The sequence below is a fragment of the Sciurus vulgaris genome (assembly GCF_902686455.1).
Source record: "Sciurus vulgaris genome assembly, chromosome: 15".
Lineage (NCBI taxonomy): Eukaryota > Metazoa > Chordata > Mammalia > Rodentia > Sciuridae > Sciurus > Sciurus vulgaris.
The window spans coordinates 15,469,060-15,494,568 of NC_136476.1; the positions used below are offsets into that span (position 1 = coordinate 15,469,060).

General features: G+C 39.8%; 1 protein-coding gene across 3 annotated transcripts in view; it reads right to left on the reverse strand.

The window, feature by feature from the left end:
- Positions 1-19,144: 19,144 nt before the first annotated feature.
- Positions 19,145-25,509, reverse strand: part of GDA (guanine deaminase) — a 166,007-nt gene continuing 159,642 nt past the window's right edge. For 2 of the 3 annotated variants that reach the window (XM_079112039.1, XM_079112042.1), the window contains exon 16: positions 19,145-19,518. In XM_079112039.1, coding sequence (XP_078968165.1) covers positions 19,492-19,518 — 27 coding nt within the window. In that variant the 3' untranslated portion in view covers positions 19,145-19,491. The remainder of the gene's footprint in view (positions 19,519-25,509) is intronic. The other variant, XM_079112040.1, reaches the window with a different exon arrangement.

A 25,509-nucleotide genomic window follows, 5' to 3' on the forward strand; every position in this document is an offset into this window, starting at 1 on the left:
CCTTTATTTTATTGATTTATTTGTATGTGGTGCTGTGAATTGAACCTAGTGCCTCACACATGCTAGGCGAGCACTCTACCACTAAGCCACAGCCCAGCCCCTATCATGGAAGTTTTTAATTTCATCTTCAAATCTGAAGCTTAATTTTGCTGGATATAGGATTCTTGATTGACATCAAGTTTCTTTCAGATCTTGGTATATGTTATTCCAAGACCTCCTAGCTTTGAGGGTCTGGGTTGAGAAATCATCTGTGATCCAAATTGGTTTCCCTCTATAAGTAATCTAATATTTTTTTGTCAGAGTCTTTAAAATCTATCCTTATTCTGTAAAGCATTTTCATTATGATGTGCTTTGGTGTAGGTCTATTGTAATTTTGTACATTTGGAGTCCTGTAAGCCTCTTGTATATGATTTTTCATTTCATTCTTTGAGTTTGGGGAATTTACTGATATTATTTCATTGAAAAGATTTTGCATTCCTGTAGTTTGTATATCCATGCCTTCATCTATCCCAGTAAATTTTAAATTTGTTCTTTTCATGTTATCCCATAGTTCTTGGAAGTTCTGTTCATGGTTTCTTAACATCTCTCTGTAGTCAGCTTTGTTTTCAAGATGATATATTTTGTCTTCATTGCCTGAAACTGTCTTCCAAATGGTCTAGTCTTTTGGTGATGCTTTCTATTGAATTTTTAATTTGATTTATTTCTTTCAAGAATTTCTGCTTTTTTTTTTTTTTTTTCAGAATATCTGCCTCTTTATTGAAGTGATCTTTCACTTCCTGTATTTTCTGATTTCAATTCTTATACTGTCCTTTACTTCACAGATCAGTTTGACTATGTACATTCTAAACTCCTTCTCTGACATTTTTTCCACTGTGGTGTTGATGGATTCTGTTACTGGAGTATCTTGGTTTGTTTGGGGCTGTTTGTTCCCTTGCTTTTTCATGTTGTTTGTGTATCTACCCATCTAACAGTATGGATCTGAGGCAGTAGAGTTTCTACCCTGTGGACCTAAGGGTTTCCAGTGCCTCACTGTTAGGGGGAAACAAATAATAACAACAACCAGTGCAAACAATTTACAGCATTAAACCAAATATTTCCTACTATGACATCTATAGTGTTAATTATTACAATAAACAGAAGTGATATGATCAGTTATTGCCTACAATAAAAACAGCAAGTTTGCAGAAGGGTTTATAATTTCAAATGGTAGGGAGAGAACAAAAATGATACAGGATATGGTGATTATAAGGGAGGAAGAGAGAAGAAGTAGTAAAAACTTGAAGATCTAAAGGAGACAACAATAGAGATTGACTGTTAGTAGAAAAGAGGAGAGAAGGGAAACAGGTGAATATATATATATATATATATATATATATATATATATATATATGAGAAAAAGTTTTTAAAAATCAAAAATCAAAATGAAAAAATGCACAACTAAAATATACTAATCAAACATCCTAGTTTACAAAAAAACTAATCCATGAAAAATAACTGACTTCAAAAATGTTAGAAATGAGAAAAAAAAACAAATATGAATATGTGTAAATGTCCATATACCATTAAGGTCACAATTAAACAGAGAAAAAGAAAAAAAAAAAAAAAAAAAAAGATCTTGATGGAAAGTTAAGGAATTCTTTCCATTGGAGTTCAAAAGATTCTCAGTTTCTCTTCTCAGCAGTTTTAGGTGGGGATGTTGGGGTGTGATGCTCCACCCTCTGAAGTGCTGGAGCGAGAGAGGTCATCCCATAGGCAGAATTCCTGGAGGCAGGGTTTAGGTTCAGATGGGCTCCAGACTCTTTGCTGAATGCCAACTGGTCTGGAGATTTTAAATCAGCGCACCTCCAGTGCCTAGTATTTCCTGGTCCGGGCTGGAAGACTTTACCCCAGGGATCTCTCCTGGGTTCCACTCGTGTGGTGGGGGACCCAATTCTTAGTCCCCTATGTCACCTTTGGACCCCACATTTCCTAGTCTCAGGTTCAGTCTCCAAAGAATCTTTCCCGCCCCACCTTCTGAGTTCTAGGCCACACGCATCTCTCCTCATATTGATTATTACAAAGTATTTTTTAAATGAATTTTAGTTTTGCAGAATTAATTTATTAGCCATGGATATAAAGTACATCAGTGTGTACCATTTCCATGACATGACAGATTCAATAAAGGAACAAATGGCTCTCTTGGGGAAGTATGATGATGATTATGAAAACATTTTATTTCCCATGGTTATACAAAATATTGTCATTCATTTTCAATGTTGACACATACTAGGACAGATCTGGAGAAAAATGATCTTTGACCACTTAGCAGAAACAATGCTAAGCACTCACCACCAATGAAGATTCTCATAACCAAATGCTAGTCAGCACCTCTGAACTCTTTTTTTTTCAGCAAGTCCCCATCCTTGTGCCTGTTCTATAGAACTAGTTATAGCAAGAATTCTGCTAAGACAGACTTTAGCCATAGTCTCACATCTTCACTATCTGATGGCACTCAGTATCTGAGCAACTTCCTCATCACCATGACTACCAGATGATGTCCAATCACCCTGGCTTGTCTGTAGCAGGAATTCTGTCAAATGGGTTAGCCAGAATCTCTCCTGACTCCTCATGCTTCCTCTTAGTAGCTTTTTCCTTTGTTTCCTTTTCCATCCAATGACCAAAGTCTACTTTTCTTTATTATATTCAAGGTTGAATCCAATCTCTTTTCACTATGAAAAACAGTTTCTGTGAAACTCTGTTGCATACTTCCTATATCTTCATGATAATCCTGAATAAAGTCTGCATTGCCATAAAACAAGTGTTATGGATAATCTTCTCTCACCACCTTAGTTCCTCTTTTCCAGAATGCCATAAGATAATCACTGGGTTTTCTTGCAGTTAGCTGTGTCAGAATCTAACAAACAAACAGAGGGTGGAAAAAATGAAAGCCATTTATATATTTAGCCCCTAAAAACATTCTGCTTGAGTTTCATTTCTCTTGCTTCTCTGCTAGGGTGATGGAGAGGAAGATGAGAAGGGCTGCCTAACCATATCACCGTGTGACATATGTACAGAATGAGATTTCCCTTGTGTCCCCACCTCATAACCCACTCACTAATGCAAGTGACGGATCATGCAAGTATATAACATCATCTAACTACAAGAAATTAATTCATATTTTTTCCATTATTGTACTTCATAAGCAAAATCACAGCTCAAGATGCTGAGGCAGGAGGATCACAAGTTCAAAACCAGCCTCAGCAATGGCAAGGCACTAAGCAACTCAGTGAGACCCTGTCTCTAAATAAAAATACAAAATAGGACTGGAGATATGGCCCAGTGACCAAGTGTCCCTGAGTTCAATCCCTGATACCCATCCCCCCAAAAAAGTTTATATGAAGGAACAAATATGTAAAAGCAGACAGACAAATTTGCAAAAAGTTATCAATAATGTCCAATATCTGGTTGGTTCTGGAAGCTGGGACGTCCAAGAGCATGGCATCTGCATCTGCTCAGCATCTGGAGGCAACCCTCCTGCTGCATCCGTACCAGGTGGAGGGATCACATGGCAGGACAGTTGTATGTGCTTAAAGACCCTCGAGGCAAAGATATGATGTGGTTACCATATTCCCCAGTACTTTTCACAGCATGCGATTCATCATAATATTATTTTTCTTTGATTAGGAATCTATTGCCTTCAAAACTGGGCATGGTGGCACTTGCCTGTAATTTCAGCAGCTCTGGAGGCTGAGACAATAGGATTCCAAGTTTGAGACCAGTCTCAGCAACATAGTGAGACCCCGTCTCAAAATAAAAAGTAAAAAAGGGCTGGGGATGTAGCTCAGTGGTAAAGTACCCCTGGGTTCAATCCCAAGTTAAAAAAAAAATCACTATAAACTTTTTTTCTGCCTATCACTACTTGTAATGAAAACTCATTATTTGACATTTTTTTAACTACTTGAAAGAAAAAATAAGAAACAAAAGCAGAAATAAAACCCAGAAAGCATCTCTCATATGTATAACTTTCTGTTGTCAAACATGTAAAACTTAATATGTTAGAGGAAAAGATAATGACTATGCACTCCAAATTTGAGGAACTATCTAATAAAGTTAGCAAAACACTTTTCATTGTCTACCAGCAAATTATCGTTTATTTTATTCTTGTAAAGCTTATCAATATATTGAAAAAAATCACCTAAAAGGAATGCATCAGTTCATACAATATACTTAAAGGGAGAGTCTCCAGTGGCCCCAATGTAGTTAATCTAGAACAGTGGCTATTTAATGACTAGCCATATTCAGAATGAAGTGGGAGAGATCACCACTGGACATTTAGGAAATACCAGGTTCAGGTGTGACAGTTGGGAAACAGGAGGAGATTTGTGGGCTGTGCAGCTAGGGGAATCTTCAGCAAAATGACTAGACAGTAAGAAGAAAAATTATAGCTGACAGATCAGAACAGCCTGCTCAGATATAAGCTAAAAATGAGCCAGACCTTCAGGATCATGACAATTTTGACAGAAATTTTAGAAATGATAACCAGTGGAACACTTTGTGCATCCATAACTGTTAAAAATTTGAGTCCACAAAGCTTTGATATAGATATTTTGATATTTGTTTTCAGTGCTAGGAATCACACCCAGGGCCTCATGCCTACTAAGCTTAATATATATTCTTAATTGACACAGTAATTGCACATATTTATGGGGTGTAATGTGACATTTCAATACATGTAGACAATGAATAATGATCAGATCAGGGTAACTGGCATATCTGTCACCTCAGTCATATATCATTTTTATCTATGTCAGGAATATTCAAAATCCTATTTATTAGCTATTCTGAAATGTTAAATTAATTGTCAACCCTAGGTATCCTACTGTGCTACAGAATATTAGAAGTTATTTCTTCTATCGGACTTCACCCCTGCCTGCTCACCATCCTCCCTCCATCCCCTCTCCTCCACACCCTTCTTTCCAGAATGAAGACATTTCTTTATAGCTCAGAAACTCTTCCAAAGTCTAAGGTAGGAATAGTTTGTGCTTGCTAAGCATGACAAGAGTGCGGCAAAGATTTCAAAGACTACTCCAGCTGCAATCAAACTTGGCCAATTCCTTTAGAAAAATGCAAAGCAATTCTTGTGCTGATCACAACTCATTCAGCACCCCACTTCCAACATCTTAGATTTTTAATCTAGTATGCTCATTTGTTGCTATTAAGTTAACCTAATTTCATTCTAAATGTTAGTCTTTCCTTTTTTTATTTAAACAAATGGATGAAGTATTTAAATTTTAGTTTTAATAATATTTTGCCAAGTGTGTACAGATATTTTAAAATTAAGTTTTCATGCTGCTGGCATTCTAAAATAATGTTACCAGGATTGGGAAATATCAGAGTAACTTGGAGTGAGGTTGAGAATGTGAGGGAGGAGCAGTACCATTTTGAAGTTTTATGAACCATGGCTAAGATCCTCTAGAAATAATAGAGGATTTTATTAGAAAGAAACGTTTTAGTCAATAATCAAGATGTATTTTTGGTAGAAATCCAAAATTTCTATTTCATTTTTAGTTAAAAATTTTAATTCTCTTTCCTTGTTCCTGATAAGTTACTTAGAGATAATCATAGGAAAGAGTAAAGAATCTATTTTTATCCTCCTCTTGATGATTAGTACGTAAATAGTCCCTGGTTAAACAACTTGATTTGATCATCTCATAATGTATGCATATATCAAAACACCACATTGTATCTCATGACTGTGTACAATTATTTGTGAAAGAAAAATAAAATTTTGCAAAAAACATTGAAAAAAGTTGTTTGTTGTTTGTTTTTAAAAGAAAGAAGGTGTTCCCAAATTACAGAAAATCATAGGTCGCTTCTGGGTCTGTATGAGCAACCCTGTGATCACAGACAAATCACTTTGCCTCTAGGATTCTGTTTTCCTCACCCATAAGATGAAGGCCATGCTTCAGAGCATTAATGATCTTTCTGGTCTTGACATTTTGGGATTCTGGAAGGGGAGAAAGACTCTTATTCAAAGTTTGATTTCCTCCTGAATAGGGTGGAGTCAGAGCTCAGTCGTATCACCACTAAACTCTCTGGTGAAACTCTTCATACTTTGTTTAGGCATTTGCTGGTCTCCTGGGTGTCACCATGTTCTTTTGGGCCACCAGTGTCTTTCTTTAGACTTTCACGCATGGTCTACCTACAAGGCTCTTTTATACATTTTGACCATGTCTATACCTTTATCTCTGGAATAAATAGGTAAACACTGAGGGAAACAGGGAGGAGAAGGAAGTAGTATATGTACATGAGTGGGATCAGTAGCATCATCTACCTCTGTCCGTATATGTTGTCTATGAATTGAAAATCCCTAATCTCCAGAGCCCCCATTTCTCCACTGAAATTCTGTGGAAGGCCCTTCATTGAGATTCACTGAGTCTAGAAAAACACACCCATCAAACGAACTTCTGGTAAATGATTATATCAGAGCCAGAGGAGTGATGTTTGAATACTCTGCTTCATAAAGATTGTGACTTCCTTACACTAACCTTCTTTCTCCTTAGACAAAGTTGAGCCCCTAAAATGTGGGAAGCACTTCACAATTGTCTTTCTTGTGAACATCACCTTGGCTACTGCAATAATGTGGTTCCTTTTATTATTTTTAATTTTTTTTTCATACTGAGGATTGAACCCAAGGGGCAGGTTACCACTGAACTACATCCCCAGTTCATTTTATTTATTGAGACAGGATCATGCTAAATTGCTGAGTCTGTTCTCAAACTTGCAATCTTCCTGCCTCAAGCCTCCCAAGTAGATGGGATTACAGACGTGTACTGCTGTGCCTGGCTCGATTTGGATCTTGAATGTCCTCTATAGGCTCATGTGTTGAAGGCTCAGTCCCCAACCTGTGGTGCTAATTGGAAGGGTGTAGAATCTCTAGGAGGTGGGTCCTAGGGGGATGAAGTTGGGTCATTGGGGGTGTGCCCTCAAGAGGTATATTGGGATCCCAGTCTCCTCTTCCTTCTCTTTTTCACTTCCTGGCCACTTGGAGTGAACAGTGTACATCTCCATATTCTACCACCATGATGAGGTGCCCCATGATAGGCCCCAAAGCAGTGGGTCAACTGACCATGGGCTGAAACCTCCAAAACTGTGAGCTAAACTGAAACTTTCCTCTCTTTAAGCTGCTTATCTCAGGTATTTGGTACAGTAACAGGAGGCTGCCTAACACAGCTACTTCACCTTTCTTTAAAGAGAATGGCTGGCCTTTCCCTGGATGGCCCCGGCCTGGTATCTCCACAAAGCCCTGAAGCCATTGTTCTCCAACACTGCAGGGGCATCTCGAGTCTTCCAATTATTTGGCCTCCATTTCAGTGCCAGCATTCTCTTCTCCTCATTGATGAATCCCCACAGCAGAACCTTTTCTTTTCCCAGGTAGTTCCCATCCCGATTCACTAATCTCTCCATCAGTTGTCAGTGAGAGTCTATTAAATGGCCAGTCTTGAATTCTGATGATGAGGACAAATAAAAAATAAACTTGTGAAACAGCTTCTGTACATTTAAGTCTCTCATCTTTCTTTGCTTTTTCTCTGCTCCAAGGTTTGGCTATAGATGCAGACTGGGTTTCAGTGACAGATGGCAGAGGATAATCTTTCATTTTGCCATAAAATTAGATCTCAGAGGGGCCTGAAAAAGGACTTTCTCTGCAAAAATTGGTGACTTTATATTTCCTTGCTTTTAACCAGGTGGAGAAGGCTCTTTTCTTATTTTTGAGATAGAAAACATGTTTTTCCTTTTAGGATAACCCATTTTACAAAGAAACTAAGAGGAGGCTGCTCTCTCCACTGTTTTATTTATGCCGCTGTGAGTGCTTCGTGTATTTTAATTAATGATGATTGGACTTGCTTGAGTCCAGCAATAAATAAGAAAATGGGACTATTAAAGATAATCCAATAAACAAACTCAAGAAAAACTGTCTCCCAGTGTTATTCGTTGCTAATTTTAAAGAGGGCAGAAGACTAAATGAAATACAGTGCTGAAATTATTTTTTTTTGGTTGATCAGCAAGGACTAAAACATGAAAAAGAATGCCTTTTAAATCTTATACTGGCTAAAAAGTCACAGGTTTATATCCAGATAAAGTATTTGTTTTTTATTCTTTGAACAAGTTCAGCCAAAAGGGGTTATGATCTAAGGAGTAGAGTGCAGTTGCACTACGTATCATCACATGGAGAGGACAGTTCTGAGACCAGTGCCTCTCAACCTTGATTAATAGATGGCAAAGACACCAAAAGAAAAATAGGACAAATCCTGGATGTTTTGTCGTCATTTAAGAGAAAGGACAATTGAGATGGTTCCAAGCACAGAGCAAAGGGAACGTTAAGGGAAGAAAATATCTGGGTCCGATGTTTGTGCAAAGTCACCATATCTGAAGGTGAAATCGCTCACGTTTGGGTTTGGGGAGGACTCGTAAAAGAGCACTGCACTACATAAAGGAGAAAGGGCCTTTGCATGGCTTTGAATAATATTTCTGCCCATTCTCTTGTGTGTGGCTTTGCATAATGGTACTGCTGGAGAACATGTACAGTAAATACCAGGCAACCTGGATTCCATCAGAATGCTGAACAGAGGCAAGCCATTGCTGCACATGTCAACCATCTGTGTTAGCTTTTTGTGGCTGTGACGAATAACTAATAAGAACAACTTAGAAGAGGAAAAGTTTATTTGGGCTCACGATATCAGAGGTTCTGTCCATGGTGTGCCAACTTGATTGTTCTGGACCCGAAGTGAAGCAACATATCATAACAGAAGTATTTGGTGGAGGAGCCCTGCTCTGGTGGTGGTGGCCAGAAAACAGAGAGAGAAAGGGGAAGGGACTGCAGGGAAGATGAGCCCTTCAGCCACGTCCCACCTGCCTGCAGTTACATTCAGTTCATTCAAACTAGGATGGACTGATCCAGTTACAGCTCTCAAAATCCAATCATTTCACTCTTGAACATTCCTCCATTAACACAGGAGCTTTTGGGGGACACCTTATATCCAAACCATAACACCAACTCTCCCAAGATGTTGTCCTATGCTGAAAGTCTGATTACAGAGACTTGTGTTTGTTTGGTTTGTTGTTTTCTTTTACCTCTAGAAAAATACAGAGAAGGCATACAATGAAGAATAACATCTTGACATGTGAAAACTCTGCGTCCTCACCCACATTTCCTTCAGAACATGTAAAAATACAACCAAGAGGTATAATGAAGGCTAACATCTTGACATGTATAAAAACTGTATCTTTGTCCACACATCCCTCAGATCTTGTGAGTTTTCAGAGAAACCATCTGGGATCCGTAATATAATGGATCAGTTTTGATATGGGTAAAATGGTCTTTTGGGTACTCTTGTAATAACTTGCTTACCATTTCTCACATCACCACCTGCCAAAGTTAAAAAAAAAAGCCAGGAGGGGTTGCTCATGCCTGTAATCCCAGCGGCTCAGGAGGCTGAAATAGGAGGATGATGAGTTCAAAGCCAGCCTCAGCAAAAGCAAGAGACCCTGTCTCTAAATAAATTACAAAATAGGGCTGGGGATGTGGCTCAGTGGACAAGTGCCCCTGTGATCAATACCTAGTATCTCCCACCACCAAAAAAAAAAAAAAAAAAAAAAAAATCCAAATAAATAATTTAAAAATTTGGAATCATCAAAGTAGGACTTATCTGTCCTCAGATTTTTAAAAATTTTAGGTACTGGCAATAAAGACAAGGTGAACAGCAGTGCAGACTAACCCAAGAGTGAAACATGACACCATGTCTCAATAAATAGACTAAAGGAAGATGATTCTTGAAAGACAGAAACGCTGACCCTTGAGTTGCTCATATAAAGTGCTTAGCATTATATCCATCCCATAATAAGTGCTCGATAAATCTTTATTAACAAAAAGAAGTCTTAGGAAGGACAGTTGCAACACAAGGATCAGGACAGTCAAGGATGGCCAAATGTAGGGAGAAAAGAATTTCCAAAAAGGTGACCATGCTATGTCAACTCCAAGGACACAGAATCAAGTATGAGAAGAACTAAACGGAACTCAAGATCTGACAAAGAACTTACTGGTGACTTTGGAGATGACAATAGTTAGTAAATCAGGTGTAATGGCATGTGTCTGCAATCCCAGCTACTTGGGAGGCTGAGGTAAGAGGACCATTGAGCCCAGGAGTTCTAGCCTGGGCAATAGTGAGACTGTCTCAAAAAACCAAAAATCAAAACCAAACCCAAAAGCTATAGTCAGTAGAGTGGTTAAGATTCCAATAAGATAAGGGAAGGAATGTAGGCACACGGGGAAATTTTGCAAGAAGGGGAAAGTGACGGTTCAGATCAGAGTGAAGTTCTGTAGGGTGGGGTAGAACTCAGTGTATTTACTTAGAGAAATAGAGACAATGGAATGTACATATAATTATGAGAAGGAATTTATCAGACTGGCTCACATAATCAGAGGCTCAACAGTCCCACAAGAGCTATCTGTAGACTGCAGAGCCAAGAGACCAGTAGCTGCTCAGTCCAAGAAACTGGAGCATCAGAGCAAGAGGGTTCAATGTTGCAAGTCCAGTCTGAGACTGAAGGCCTGGAAGCTCCCTGCAGAGTCACTGGGGCAAGTCTGCTTTCAAAAGCTAAAGAATCTGGAGTTTGATGTCCATGGGTGATGGCAGGAGCAGAAAATGTTCCTGCTCATATGAGCAGAGCCCAGCTGGGTGCACATGCTAGCTTCACCCATTATTCATTTTTTTTGTTCCATCTGGACCCCCAGCCTATTGGATAGTCCTGCCCACATTCAGAGCAGGATTTTCCACTTCAGTTGTCTGACCCTTATGCCAATCATCTCTGGAAACAGCCTTACAGATACATCTAGAAGTGTGCATTAGGAATTTTCCAGAAGTCTCTCAGTCCAGTCGACAACCAAAGTTCACCATCACGCTAAGAAGTAGGTACTATACTAACTACATAAAAACCCAGTGGATTAATACAGGTCTAAGGCCTGTATTTCTACCATAAGAGCAATAATGCATAGACTTGGGACTACAGAGAAATAAAAATCTAGATTCTGGTTTATGGATTTACAATGAATTCATACTTTAACCTAGGCAATTAACTCTCTCTGAATCTCAATCCATCAATGAATGACATCAACTATAAAGAGTGAATAACACTATTTCATAACCATTACTATAAGAAAAAAATCATACATACATAGTCTATGTCAAGTCAATATAAAATACTTTGAAAGTAAAAGTAATAGGAAACAGTGGGAAGGAAGTGTTAAGTGTTCTCAGCAAAATCAGTGTTGCAATGATTTCTACTATAGATTACCTTCTACTAATGAAATTGTACATTCTGATTTTTAAAATTTCAGATGCTGGGACTGTGGGACCCAGTTAATATAAGAGGAAGAGAAAATTAGTATTCTTACCAGTGTGTCATCTTTGAAGCAAAGGAGTGATTTCAAAAATGAAGAGGTCACAGGAGAAGCAGCAGAATAATAATGCTTCAATAATCAGTGAAATTATATTGCGATAATGAATGCTTCTAGGAGACAGCAGGAGTGGGAGATGAGAGGAATTAAGTGATGAAAATGTCCCTAACTAGATTTTCCTGTAGTCAGGTTATAAAATAACCTGGATTAGTGGGGTTAGAATACAGAGTGAAAGATCTTAATTTTAATAATGTAGAATTTCTCCCTTCTCTGAAGTCATCTTTTATTTTGTAATTATTTTTAAAGGAGAGTTTGTGTGAGCTTTCACCATTTTATTTTTATTCTTGCCAACTTATTTTGGGACTAGATATAGCTTCTCAAAAGTTAATGAAGGAACAAAATTATCCCTAGTAAAAGAAGAATTCTTAAAAGGGAAGGAGTGGTGTGGAGGTGAGAGGAAGACCGTGAGCTACATCCTTCACCCAGGCTTTAGCATACATATTGCTAGGTAATGTTCTGAGAATATTGAGCGCTTACCTGTGCCAGTGTTTTACAGGAATACAGCTTGAGAATTCCTAATCTGAAAATCTGGATCTAAAATGCTCCAACCTTCAAAGCTACAAGTAGAAAATTCCACACCTGACCTCAGGTGACAGGTTGGAGTTAAAATGCAGGAACACTTAAAAATATATAAAGTTACCTTTATTCTATGTGTGTAAGGTTTACATGAGACTTAGATGAATTTCATGTTTAAACTTGGAGTTCCTACCCAAGATGTCTTATTATCAATACACAAATACTCCAAAATCTGAAACCTGAAACAGTTCTGGTCCTAAATATTTGAATAAGAGATACTCAGCTTCATTGTCTCTGAAGAATTTGCTCTTATGATCCTCATTTTACAGCAGAGAAAATTAAGACTTGTCAGAATTGCCTAAGCTCCACTTACGGAGTTCTAAAACATTTTTAGCCTGATTATCCAAATGTTGCCAACTTTTCTTGCAAATGACTCCCAAAGGCTTCTGAACCACATGGGTAGGTGGAGTCACAGCAATGACCCCACTTCTTTTTTTTTTTTTTTTTTTTTTTTGCGGTGCTGGGGATTTGAACCCAGGGCCTTGTGCTCACGAGACAAGCACTCTACCAACTGAGCTATATCCCCAACCCATGACCCCACTTCTTGGTATTAGTTTTCTGGTGTTAGTCAACTTACCATTGCTGTGACAAAATACCTGACAGAGATGCTTAAAAAGAGAAAGATTTATTTTGCCTCACAGTTGCAGAGGTCGATGCTTACAAGTTCCCATCAATCTGGGCCTCTGGCAAGGCAGGAAGTGTGTGTTGGAGCAAAGCTGATTGTCTCATGGTGCCTGGGAAGCAGAAAAGACCACTGCACTGGGGTGCATTCATCAAATGATCTTTTGGGGAACATTTGAAAGGAGACATTCAGACATTGCTTAGCTCTGTGTAATCAGTGCAGGCACTAAAGTCAAATGATTCAGATTCATTCTCCTCCTCTTACCCTTTATGTCACTGTGGCCCTGACACACTGAACTCTGAAAGCCTCAAAATTTATGCTCTTTTCACAGTTTTTATTTAGCACCTACTGTATGGATGTTTTTGTGCTAACCACTAAGAGCACATAAACCAATGAGATACAGTGAATCTATGCCCCGTGATGAAATGAGAGCAAAGATTTCAGCCTTGAGGCCAATGAGTTATTTGAGGCAGAGACTCAAATGGTATGTAATATGTAGTAACATTCAATTAACATCCTTCTCCTTTCCTCTCCCAAGTCTTCGAATATGAGCCCCTTAAATGCCAAGGGAGGATCTGAAGAAACCCATGATGACTTGAGTGGGAAGTGCTAGTCCTGGCTTGAAGTGTGCCTCATTTGGGCTCTTGCACGCTTCCTTATGTCCCCGTTGGGTTTTGATTGGTTTCTGGGGAATTCTTGACTTTCAGAGACTGTATTGCCCTTTTCCACTTTCTGGGTTATCTGTGATACATTCTGAGCAATTTCCTCAGGACACCCTTCCAGTTACTAATTCTCCCTTTAGATATGTCCAGTCTTCTGTGTGGTTCAAGCATTGTAGATTCCCAGTGCTCTTCAATGGACTCCATATGTGTTCAGGCTAATTCTGGAGGCACCACAGATCCTTTCCTTACCCAGGAAGCACAAAGATCTTATAGGAGATTGAAGAAGTGGATCATTGGAGGTATACCCTGGAAGGCTGCATCTTGCCTTTGGTTCCTTCTGCTCCCTCTCTCCTTCCTTACCCCACATGAGCTGAGCAGCTTTCCTCCACTGGGTCTTTTCCCATTATGCTGTCTCATGTTGGGCCCAGAGTAATGGAGTCAGCTGTCTGTGGACTGAGACCTCTGAAACTGTGAGCCCCCAGTAAACTTTTTCTCCTCTACGATTTTCTTGTTAGGTATTGCAGTTGCAAAATTCAAAAAATGACTAAACATACAGTTTTAAAAATTGCTATAATGATTGACAATGTAGATATGGATACAGTCTTTATCTTTGCCTCATTTCTGTCTGCATTTGTATAGAACACTGCACTTTGCTTCTAAAAATGTTATGTAACTCAAAATGAGGTCCTAGATGACTAACACTCTAGATTTAAGATAACCATGGATGAACTCATGGGCACCCAACTTCCATTTTCTCCCTCATTTATCAACTGAACCAAAAAATATATTGTGTTTGCCAGCACTGCATATATATTTCTAGAGAATAAAAACCAAAATAAAACAAGAAAGAAAAAAAAAGATCTTATAGAATCAGACTCAAATCTAATTCAAGATGGCAAAATACCCATCAGAGTAGGTACTTTAGAAAACTTCTCCAGTGACCATTTAGAAGACGGGCCAGAGATATTTGGGGGAGCAGGGACTCTATTGATACCCTTGGTGGGGGACTGAACTAAATTACTGAATATATTTAATCAGCTTGTTTAAATATCTATGTCTGTTGCAACTGTATCTTAAGTAGACACCTAGGAAGTGATGACACAAAACATGTGAATCGAACCCAGATGCAGTGCTTGTGCAGAGCGAGGACTTTGGAACCAGGGTGTAAAAGAAGGACACCAGCAGACTGGCTTAACTTCCCTAAGTCTCATTTTTCTCATCTGCAAGATGAAAACAAGAATACCAAGCTCCCAGTGAGTCCTTGATCTAACCTGTGTTTGGCTTTCCATTTTCTCTTACTCCATCTATCACTAGGGTAATGTACCTGGTCCTTCCTGTACCTCCATCCCTCTAAGCTAATTTATGCCCAGGACCTTTGTCCTTGCTGTTCCCTCTACCTAGGACATGCTTCCTCAGATCCTACAAGGGCTGGATGCTCTTCCTCAGTTAATTCTTGTAGACAGTAAGTTAGACCCTGTTTTCTGTTCGTTCTGCCACTTCCTGTCTTTTAATTGGAATGCTTAATGCATTTTCACTTAAACTCATTCCTGATAAGGGAAAATTGACTTTTGTTATTTTATTTGTTTGTTTTCTATATGTCTTCTAACTATTTTGTCCCTCATTTTTTTTGCACTATTATCTTCCTTTCTATTTAGTTGATTTTTGTAGAGAAACATTTTAATTCCCATTCCTTTCATTTTGGGTATGTTCTATAGCTATTGCTTTGTGGTACCCCTGGGGAATCCATTTAACATATGGAAGTGACACACCTTTGATGCGAATCTGTAGCAGCCTAACTTCAATAACATATGACATGCTGATTCTATTCATCTTCTACCCCTGTCCAACTTATGTAGCAAAGTTACCTGTATATGTACTGTGTGTTTAATACCATAGACTAAAAATTGGTGGGTTTTTTTCCTCCAATAATTTCTTTCTTTTTTTTTTTTTTTAATTTTCAAGTGTTCTTTTTTTTATTGTAAACAAATGGGATACATGTTGTTTCTCTGTTTGTACATGGAGTCAAAGCATACCATTTGTGTAATCATAAATTTACATAGGGTTATGTTGTTTGATTCATTCTGTTATTTTTTCCCTTCCCCCCACCTCTCCCACCCCTCTTTTCCCTCTATACAGTCCTTCCTTCCTCCATTCTTCCTCCAATAATTTCTGACATCATGCATAAAACAAAAGCAACACTAACTTTTATAATTGCCATGAATTTGCCTTTACCAGAGCTTGCTCTTTTCTTTATCCAGACCTGGGTTCTTGTCTAATGTCCTTCAGTTCAACCTGAGGGACTCCCTCCATGCAGGGCAAGTCTAATGTGGACCAATTCCTTCAACTTGTCTCTATCCGGGACTGTGGTTTGAATATATGTGTCCCTCCCAAATTCCTGTTGAAACCTCAACCCCAATGCAGATGTAGATCCTTTAGGAGGTAGTTAGGCCATGAAGCTCCATCCTCAAGGATATGATGTGTACCTTAAGATAAAAGCTCTTGTCTAGTACACACAAGACCGCGATCCAGTCCCCAACACTATGCGCACACAAAAGTACATGTACAAGCTGGGCTCAGTGGTATACACCTGTAATTCTAGCTACTTGGGACACTGAGCAAGGAGAATCACATGCTCAAGGCTAGCTTTGAGCTAGTGAGAACCTGCCTCAAAATAAGAATGGCTGGGGATATTGCTTACGTGTCACAGTACCTATCTAGCATGCTCAAGGTGCTGGGTTTAATTGCAAGCAGAGAAAGAACAGAAAAAGACTTATAGTGAATTCAGCACTCTGACTCTTCTACCATGTTAGGACACAGCAACGAGAACGCCTTGACCTTGACTTGGCTGTTTCCAGAACTGTGAGTAGTCAATTTCTGTTGTTAATAAGATAACCCAGCAGCACAGTGTTACAGTAGCACAAAAGGACCAAGGTATCTGGGAATGGCTCCATTTTTCTCTCCTGTAGGACTCTTTTGCAGGCCATAGGATTCTTGGCTGACAGGTTTTATCCTTCATCACTTTGAATATATCAACCCACTGCTTTGGGGTTTCCAAGGTTTCCGATGAGAAATCTGAAGGACCATATGGGGAAATTTGATGAAAGTTCCCTGCCTCTGGGCTCTATCAGTGTTAATAATGTGTCATCTAGTGTCTTAGGGAAGGGAGCATTTTGTTACAATCTAACAATGTGAGTGAAGAGCTACCACCCTTTTGACACCAACCATTCCAAGTTGAAAGAAAAAAATTGAATACCTTGAGGTTAGATTTGATGAGTCCTTTCAAAGCTAAAAGTCGTTATAGATTTTCAAACTCAAAATGAGTTGAAGCATCCTTTAGGTTTTAATCTCTAAACAAGTAAATATCAGTCTCCATAATTCACTGAAGCCAAAAGCTTCTGAAGTTCTTTTTTCCTTTCTTTCTTTTTTTCCCCCCTATCATGAGCAAGCCTGAATTCACTGAATCTCTTCAAACTTGGTTATTCACACTGTACACTTCCTGCCTCTTGAAATTAATCAAGAAGCTGCCGTGTGCCCTAATCACTGTGCTTTTCTGAAGTCCTTTCATATTTTTATTATTAAAGTGGAAAAGGAGCCAGGAGCAGTGGTGCATGCCTGTAATCCCAGGGGCTCAGGAAGCTAAGACAAGAGGACTGCAAGTTCAAGGCTAGTCTCAGCGACTTAGCAAGACCCTGTCTCAAATTTTTAAAAAAAAGACCTGGGAATGTAGCTCAGTGATAAAGCATCCCTGGGTTTAATCTCCAGTAGCAATAAAAATAAAAGTAGAAAAAGTCCTGGAGGCCAAAAAGTGAGACACCCACTATGGGCTATGCTCAGCTGTGACTGAGCCATTTCTTGCTCTGAAGTCCCAAGAAACCAGCGTGAGGGAGTTTCAAATACCACCTATGTTAGGCCCTGGCAGCAAATGTCTATTTTTTTGTCCACGGTAGAGGTAAGTTTTTGATTGGTGACTTGCAGGACCCACCTGAGTTAACTCGTTTGGTGATGTGGCGATTTTGGTATTTGAATTTTTTAATTTTAATTTTGGGGTTTATTTTTTGGTTTCAGCTTTTTATTTTGTTTTGGGGTTTTGTTTGTTTTTGTTTTTATTTATCATTCTTTTTAGCTAACATCCTTAGTTGCTGTTGCTGCTTAGGATGTATAGTGAGAGTAGTCACAGAGGTGAGGTTGGGACAATGCCATGAAAGGACACTCACAAACCCTTATAGTGAGCTGAGGGACACTGGGCAGGGCAGCTTTGCTAGGTGAAACTGGCCTGCCAGATCCTCACCAGGACAAAGGTGGCCATGAAATTCCTGCCAAAGGCAGGGCAGAACTTCCCCGTCATTACATTTGAAGCAGATATAAAGGAGACTGTGGGACACCCAATGTGACCCAACTGTTTAATATTACTGAATCCACCGAAAACATCTGCCTCATGATGGAGCATACAGGTGGAGACAGTTACAGCACCACACCCTGGGGGCTGGCGAGATGCATGAGGAGTAGCCAGGAGACTGTTCAGGTAGATCACATTCACCACGGACTATTGCCACAAGAGGGGCAGTGTGCACAGAACTCTGAAGCTGGCAAACATCCTGGTAGTCACAAAAGAAACATCAAGCTCTAAGACTTCAATCCAGGTGGCAGGTCCATGACTGGGCAGAAGCTGGACATGTTCTCCAGCATGCTCCTACACTGTGCCCTAGGAATCTTCTGCTAGGAAGAATACCATGCCCCATGGTGAATGTCAGGAGCCTGGTGTCATTCTGTACTTCATGTCACATGGTGTCTCCATTTGAAGGGAACCACCTCTTCTCAGCTGAAGGAGCAGATCTTGCATGCAAGGGATGACACTCCCTCTCATATGTCCACTGAAGTGCAAAGTGTCATTCATCAGTTACTGACTGAAACTCATGCAGAGGCCTGTGGTAGCCCAAATCATGGAGCGCCACAAGTGAACCAGGGTGAGCAGTATTGACTGACTCATTCCAACCAGCCACTCTCCAACCACCTGGACCCCACAACAATGAAGATCATGTTTGGCATGGGTTATGACCCACGTGATACCTGGGTCTCTTGGTAAACGGAAGACCTAGTGAGGTGATGGCTGCATATCTGATGCTCCAGCACCAGAACAACGCAGGAGGCAGGCTGCATGTCCCATGCTAAGCCTGTGCATCCAGAGGTTGGGCCTTGTTTCCCCCCATACAGATCCTCCTGCCTTTCCTCTTCCCCAAAGGGGAGTGCAAGTGAGCCCACCCTTCACACCTCTCCATTCTTGTCCTCAGAGTATCAGTTGCCTGAGGAGGACTAGCAGTCAGGGCAGAAGGGTGGCAGGAGAGCCAGTCTGCCTGCCATTCCTCTCTGCTGCCTGAATGCCCCCACTCCCAGCATAGTCCCCAGGAAGTCCCTGACCTACCCTCCATCTCCTGAACAATCATCAGTAGGTGAGATGCAGAGAGCAGCAAGTCCCCCCAGGTTACCTGGTCAGAAGAAAGCTCCCTCTCCATGAGTAAACCCGATGGTGAGGCTGCAGCTTGTACCTATGACAGCACCATCAGCTGGAAGGCAGTGACTAGGAGGATTGCCACATATGCTCTATGAAAATGTTACAGCACACCATTTTGCTGTGTGCTGGCCCAAAATACAGGCCCTAGATTCAGGAACAAAGTGACTCCAATGAAAGTGAACAGGTAAAATGTAGAAACAAGTAAACATAGAGTGGTCTAGCATTTTATTTCATATATGCTTTTATTAATGTCATTTTCAGTTGACACATTATAACTATATACATTGATGAGGTTCGACATGATGTTTAGATCACTAAGTACATTTTGTGTATCTCTCTACATTTTAAGTATATAGCCTGTGGATCCTGATGTCACAGTGTGGGTGTTGGCCAGGCAGGGACTCAAAGAGCTGCAGGAGGCAGATGTACACACTGCCTCAGTCTTCTTCACATGGATTCCAGTCATGAGGGCATCTGGTGCTACCTGAAGATGCATGGGCCCTTCTTTCCCTATCTGGGAAAGACATCAAATAGTTTTTCCTGGGAAAGTTTCTTCCTTCCCTGCTCTTCTCTGTCCTTTCTCCCATTTTGGTGATAACAGAGATGGTTCTTAATAAATTTCTGTTTCTCACAACTCAAAATAAAATTGATGTTCCTGAAAGATGAAAAGAGAGAGAGAAAACCGTGACTTCAGGAAGTTGATTTCCCAGGTCCCACAGTGCCAAAACATTCACACCCAGGGCCAGGCACAACCACACTTTCAGCTACCATGGTACCTTGCTTCCCTACAGTATTGCACACCTGCAGACCACTTTGTATGGCCACACATGGCCCACAGAGACTTTTTCCGTGGAAGGGTCTCCATGGCCAGTGACCACTTTGCTCTCCATGACTCGTCCAGCAACCAGCTGGGATGTCCGTTGTGTTTTCTTTTACTATTTTCCTTATTGGAAAGCAGAAAATGTGGTTACTAAATGCTTTCAAATGGAGTTGCTCAGGAAAACAGACTTTCATGAAAGTCACAGCCCTTAAAAAAACTAACAAAAACTCGCCTGTCCTTCGACATCAGAGAGGATAGAGGATAGGAGAGTGAAAGAGCAAGAGAGAAAGGGTGAGATGCTATTGTTGTGACCTGAACAGAAGAATGGATTAACCTTGATCATCAAGAATAGGCTGCTGGCATAGAAGAAATTCAGTATGGAATTCCATCCCCCAAAGAAAGAAGTCATTAACTAAAATTCCACCCTCCCCTTTTAAGGCATGGTATATTGTTTCAGTCAGCCTTTTCACTGCTGTGACTAAAGGACCTGACCGGAACAACTCTAGAGGAGAAAAGTTTATTAAAGGGCTTATGGTTTCTGATGTTTTAGTCCACAGACGGTCACTCCATTCCTTGGGGCTTGAGGCGAGACTGAACATCATGGCAGAGGGAAGCAGCTCACATTATGATCAGAAATCAGAGAGAGACTCCACTCACCAGATACAAATATATACCCCAAAGTCACACCCTAATTCCCACCTCCTCCAGCCACACCCTACCACTTCAGTTACCAGTGAGTTAATCCCTATCAGAGTACTAAATCACTGATTGGGTTAATACTCTTCCAACCCAATCATTTCTCCTCTGAACCTTCTTGCATTGTCTCACACATGAGCTTTTGGGGGAACACCTCATATTCAAACCATAACAAATCTATACGGAAAACAATTTAGAAGAACCTAACAGGTAGCACAATGATTAAGAGCAGAGGACCATAAGCAGATTGCTTGAGTTCAATTCTGGTTCCACCACTTGCTAGCTAATCTTTGTGCAAGTTATTCAACTTCTCTTGACATCCATTTCCTCATTTGTACCAGGAATAATAACGGATTCATAAGATTGCTACAAATTTAATATAAAAAGTCATGGAAATCAGTACATAATAAATGCTAAATAAGTATTAGGTAATAACCATATTAAAGAAATTTGGGGAAGGGGTGGATTGAACATCGTATCAGCTGCCTTGGATTGTACCAATTATCACAAACTGAGTATCTTTAAAATGATACATTCTGCCACAGTTCTGGAGACCAGAAGTCTGAAATCAAGGTGTTGGGTAGCATCGTGCTCTGGAGACTTTCCGGGAGAGCCCTTCCTTGCCTCTACCTGAGCTGGTACCTACCAGCGCTCCAAACAGCTGTCATCAGTCTGATCTCTGCCTCCATTTCCCTATGAACTTCTCTGTGTATCTTCTCCTCTCTTTTTCTTCTAAAGACTTGTCATTGGATTTAGGACCCACCTGGGTAATCCAGGATGATCTCACCTCAAGATTCTTAATTTAATTACATCTACGAAGACACTTTTTTCCAAAAAAGGTCATATTCACAGAGTCTGGGTATCAGAACAGGGACATATCTTTTTAAAGGCTAGCATTCAATCAACCACAGGTATTAAGCACACCTTTCCACTTCTCTTTTAACTATTTTCATTCCACTTTTGGCTGAGGACTCAATGTCCTTAGGCTGTTTTCTAAGTACCGATATTTCTTCCTTGGCTCAAGAAATATTGATGAATGCCCACTCTGCATTAGGCTCAGTGCCACGGAGGATATAAAAGTAAAACCTCCTGGACCACTAACTAATGCAAGACTGAAATGATGGGGGTCATCAGAGAAGTACAGACGAAGGCCTTCGGGGTCATTTGAAAGGGGAGGTAGTAACTGAACCAGAGGATGGGAACATATGGACATGTAGGAATTGGAAAATAACACAAAAAGGAGAATGACAGGAGCAAAAGTAGAGCAGGGGTAGGGCAATGAGGTGAGTATTTAAAGCAGGAAATTGTTTTTGTCTAAAAACAGGGGTCAGCACATGGGGACCTGTCCAGTCCATCATCTGTTTTTGTGTGTACCTCAAACTAAAAATAGTTTTATATTTTTTTAATGGTTGGGGGGGAATCAAAGGTTGAAAAAGAATTTGTGGCTTGTAAAAAATCATGTAAGAGTCAAGTTTCAAGATTCATAATTGTGCTGGCGATATAGCCCATCACGTAGAGTACCTGCCTCTCAAGCTCGAGACCCGGGTTTGAGTCCCCAGCACTGGCAGATTGTGGAAATTCCAAACAAACAAAAGATTCATAATTAAAGCTTCATCGAAACAAAACCACATTCACTGTTTCCATATTGCATGTGGCAGCATTCATACAACAGTGACAAAGTCAAGGGATTGCAACATTGACACTGGCCTAAAATACTTACAGAAAAGTCTGCCAACTCCTGCTTTAGAGAAAGCTTAAGGAGCATAAAGAAAAACAGTGGAAGAAGATGGACCTTGGTAACAACCCATGTTCTTGACTTTGCCTAGCTTTTCTAGCCACCTAAATTTACCTGTTCTAAAAAGCTTACCCTCACAAGACCTTATTTGGTTATTTGCTAAGTCACCTGATAGATAATTCTGCAATCCTCTTTAAGCTGTGATTGGATCATAACCATTGAACGTCCAACTTGTTACTCCTCTTAGGAAATATTTGTCATTCAGGAGAACCCAGACCAAAGAAATGCATGCCTGGCAGAGTGGTCCAGAAGATATTTGCAAAGATGAGCCTTTTTATCACCTTCTATGTCTTACCATATAGGCAGTTGATTCTTCTGCCTACCAGAGGCAAACCTAGTTGGTTGTTAGTTTTGTTATTACTCTTCCAATTGGTTAAGTTAATGGGGAGTCATTTACTGCTGAACTGCCTCCCAGGGGTGGGGGGACTGGCAGTCAATACCTTACAATAATTGCCAACCACTGAGAGTTGAGTCTCTATGCCCCCTTTAGCTAGTAAGGCAGCTTGGGGTAGCCATCATTAAGATGGAGATTTTTTTCACAAAGGACCCAACAGCTCCCTGACGGATCGGAGCAGAAGTTAGAAATTCTGGGATCAGTGATCTCAAACTTTAGCATAGGGAAGAATTTCTAGGGGAGCATGATAAAATACACATTCTCTGGTCTTGCATCCACAGAATGTGTGGGTCTTCTGCAGAATTCAGGAGTTAAAAAGGAGGAGGGAAAAGATGGGTCCAAACTGTACCCCATAAAGCAGTCTTGCTATTTTTTTGTTCTTTACTTGCTCCAAGGATTCCTGGGTTGTTAAAGTAACAGACAATATAAGTTGACATGAGTATCATTTTGAAAGATTTTTCTATTTTCTCATTCTGTTTAAATTTATTCCTAGGGTGTAAACATGAACCAGACCCTAGTCTAAATAAGAAATTATTTGAGAGAAGATCTGGTTCTTTCAAAGCAACGTAGAATGGAGGTTGGAAAGGGAACTCTGGATAGAAGCAACTGATTTAAACAATCCTTCTGTCCCCATCTCTGCGTGAGTTTGGATGACATCTTGATTCTCCCAGTGACTTAGGTTCTTCATCTAAAATGGAAAAAATGATATTATCTATGTCTTAGAGTAGTTGTGAGCATTAAATGAGCTGCTATTTATAAAGGGCATAGACTAGAGACTACCTAGAATGTGTTTCAGTAAATACGAGCATTTACTGTGAGCTCACTTACCTCAAGAACAGCATGGGAATTAGAACATGTCCCACCTTAAAAAAGTTATGACTATGTTACCTCCTCCAAGTTAGCTGGGAACTTGTTCCTTATTTTCTGCATTTATCCATGAACTTGATCCCCACATTTGCAAATCTCAGAACTAAACTTCCTTTTGCTTTTAATAACCAACATTTATTGAGCTTCACCTGACAAGAACTTTGATGACAACATGTTCCACGTGCATTATCTCATTTATTTCTCAGAACAATCCCACAGGGTAAGTACAACTACTGGCCCCATTTTATAGATAAGGAAACTGATGCCTCACTGTTGGTAGGTAAAGTGGAGCTGGACTCAAATCTAGGCCATGTGATTTCATTCTTTTAGAACCACAGTTTTGCCTCTGCAGATGGCTGAATAAAGTACCCCCAAATATGTCCACATCCTAACACTCAGAATCTGTGAATGTTACTAATATGGCAAAAGACACTTTGCAGATGCAATTAAGGATCTTATGATGGGTAGATTAGCCTGCATTACCCAGGTGAGGCCAATATTATTAGTCCTAATAAGTCCTAATAAGAGGGGAGGAGGCAGTGATATGACAACAGAATACATGTTGGGAATGATGCGTTTTGAACATGAAAGAGGCTACCAGTCAAGGAATATAGTCAATCACCAGAAACTGGAAAAGGCAAGGAAACAGATTTTCCTCTCAGAGACTCAAGAAGAAACCAGTCTGCCAACACCTTGATTTTAGCCCCATAAGACACATTTCAGATCTCTAAATTCCCAAATTATAAGAGAATCAATTTGTGTCATTTTACTTTGTTAATTTTGCCATAATATGTTAACATATGTTACAGTAGCAGTAGGAAACTAATACAGGTCTCCAGAGGACATATGGCCAGACCCTGAGACATTTTTGTCTGTTGTAGTGTAAGGGGTTGTAATACCAGGTGGTAGCTAATGAGGAGATGCTAAACCTCCCACAATGCATGGGACAGGCCCCAGTCACAAAGAACTATCCAACTCAAATGTCACTAGGGCTAGTGGAGAAATCCTGCTGTAGATCCCCAAATGGTAAAATCTGCACAGAATGCCAAACACTAGATCTTCACTAACCCTTTATCTAGTATATAACTCACACTGATCTTTAGCACTTGATGGACTCAGAAGTTACATTTGCCTGGTTTATTGTTAAGCCACGCAAACCAATTATGGTATTTATAGGAAGCCTTTATTCTCCATGGGATGCAGTTGAGGCCCCTTCCTCTGGTTTGAGTTACGTCCAATCTACTTTTCCAAGACTATTTTTTTAAATTAATTCCCTTCACAAACCAAACATCCTGTAGCACAGTGTCAGGAACTCATGAACTAGTGAAACAGTCCCGTGCTAGTCCAGCTGTGGTGTTCCACTTTAGATCAAATTCCACAAAAAGAGTTCTCTTGTTCTACCTTGGTCACATGTTCTCCTCTAAAAAAATCTCATGACCTGAGAGATTCTATTCTCATTTAATCTGTGGAAGAAATACAAGAAACTTAGAAGATAGTGATCATTTTATCCTGGAGTTCTCCAAAGCATGCACTCTAGATAGATGTGCTTGCTGAATGAAGGAGAGAATGATAGACAGTTCTATGGGATTCAAATTCCTGACCTTTACCTCTCTGTCACTTATCCAGTAATTATAACATGTGATTATGTTTTTTCCGTGGCACGTTTGACCTAAGCATTTGTGGTCAAACTTTTAGAAAACCTAAAGTTCCAACTCTGAAACATGCTATTTTTAAATGAATTTTCAGATCTTTTCTAGTTGATAAAAACAGACAGAAAGTATCACCAAGGAATTAGACTATGATTTACACTCAAGCATACATAATTTGTTAAATAAATCAACAAAGAAAAGAGTGTAAGTAAATCCACCTGGGTTCACTACACACATATGTTCAATCTAGCAAATATTTTCAATTTTCTTGGATTATGACTTTAGATCAGGGGTTGGCAAGTTATATCCCATAGACCCAAACTGGTCCACTGATAGTTTATGTAAGTAAAGTTTTATTGAAACACTGTGATGCTCCTTTTTTAAAAAAATGTTTTATTCATGGTTGCTTTGAAGCTACAAAAGCA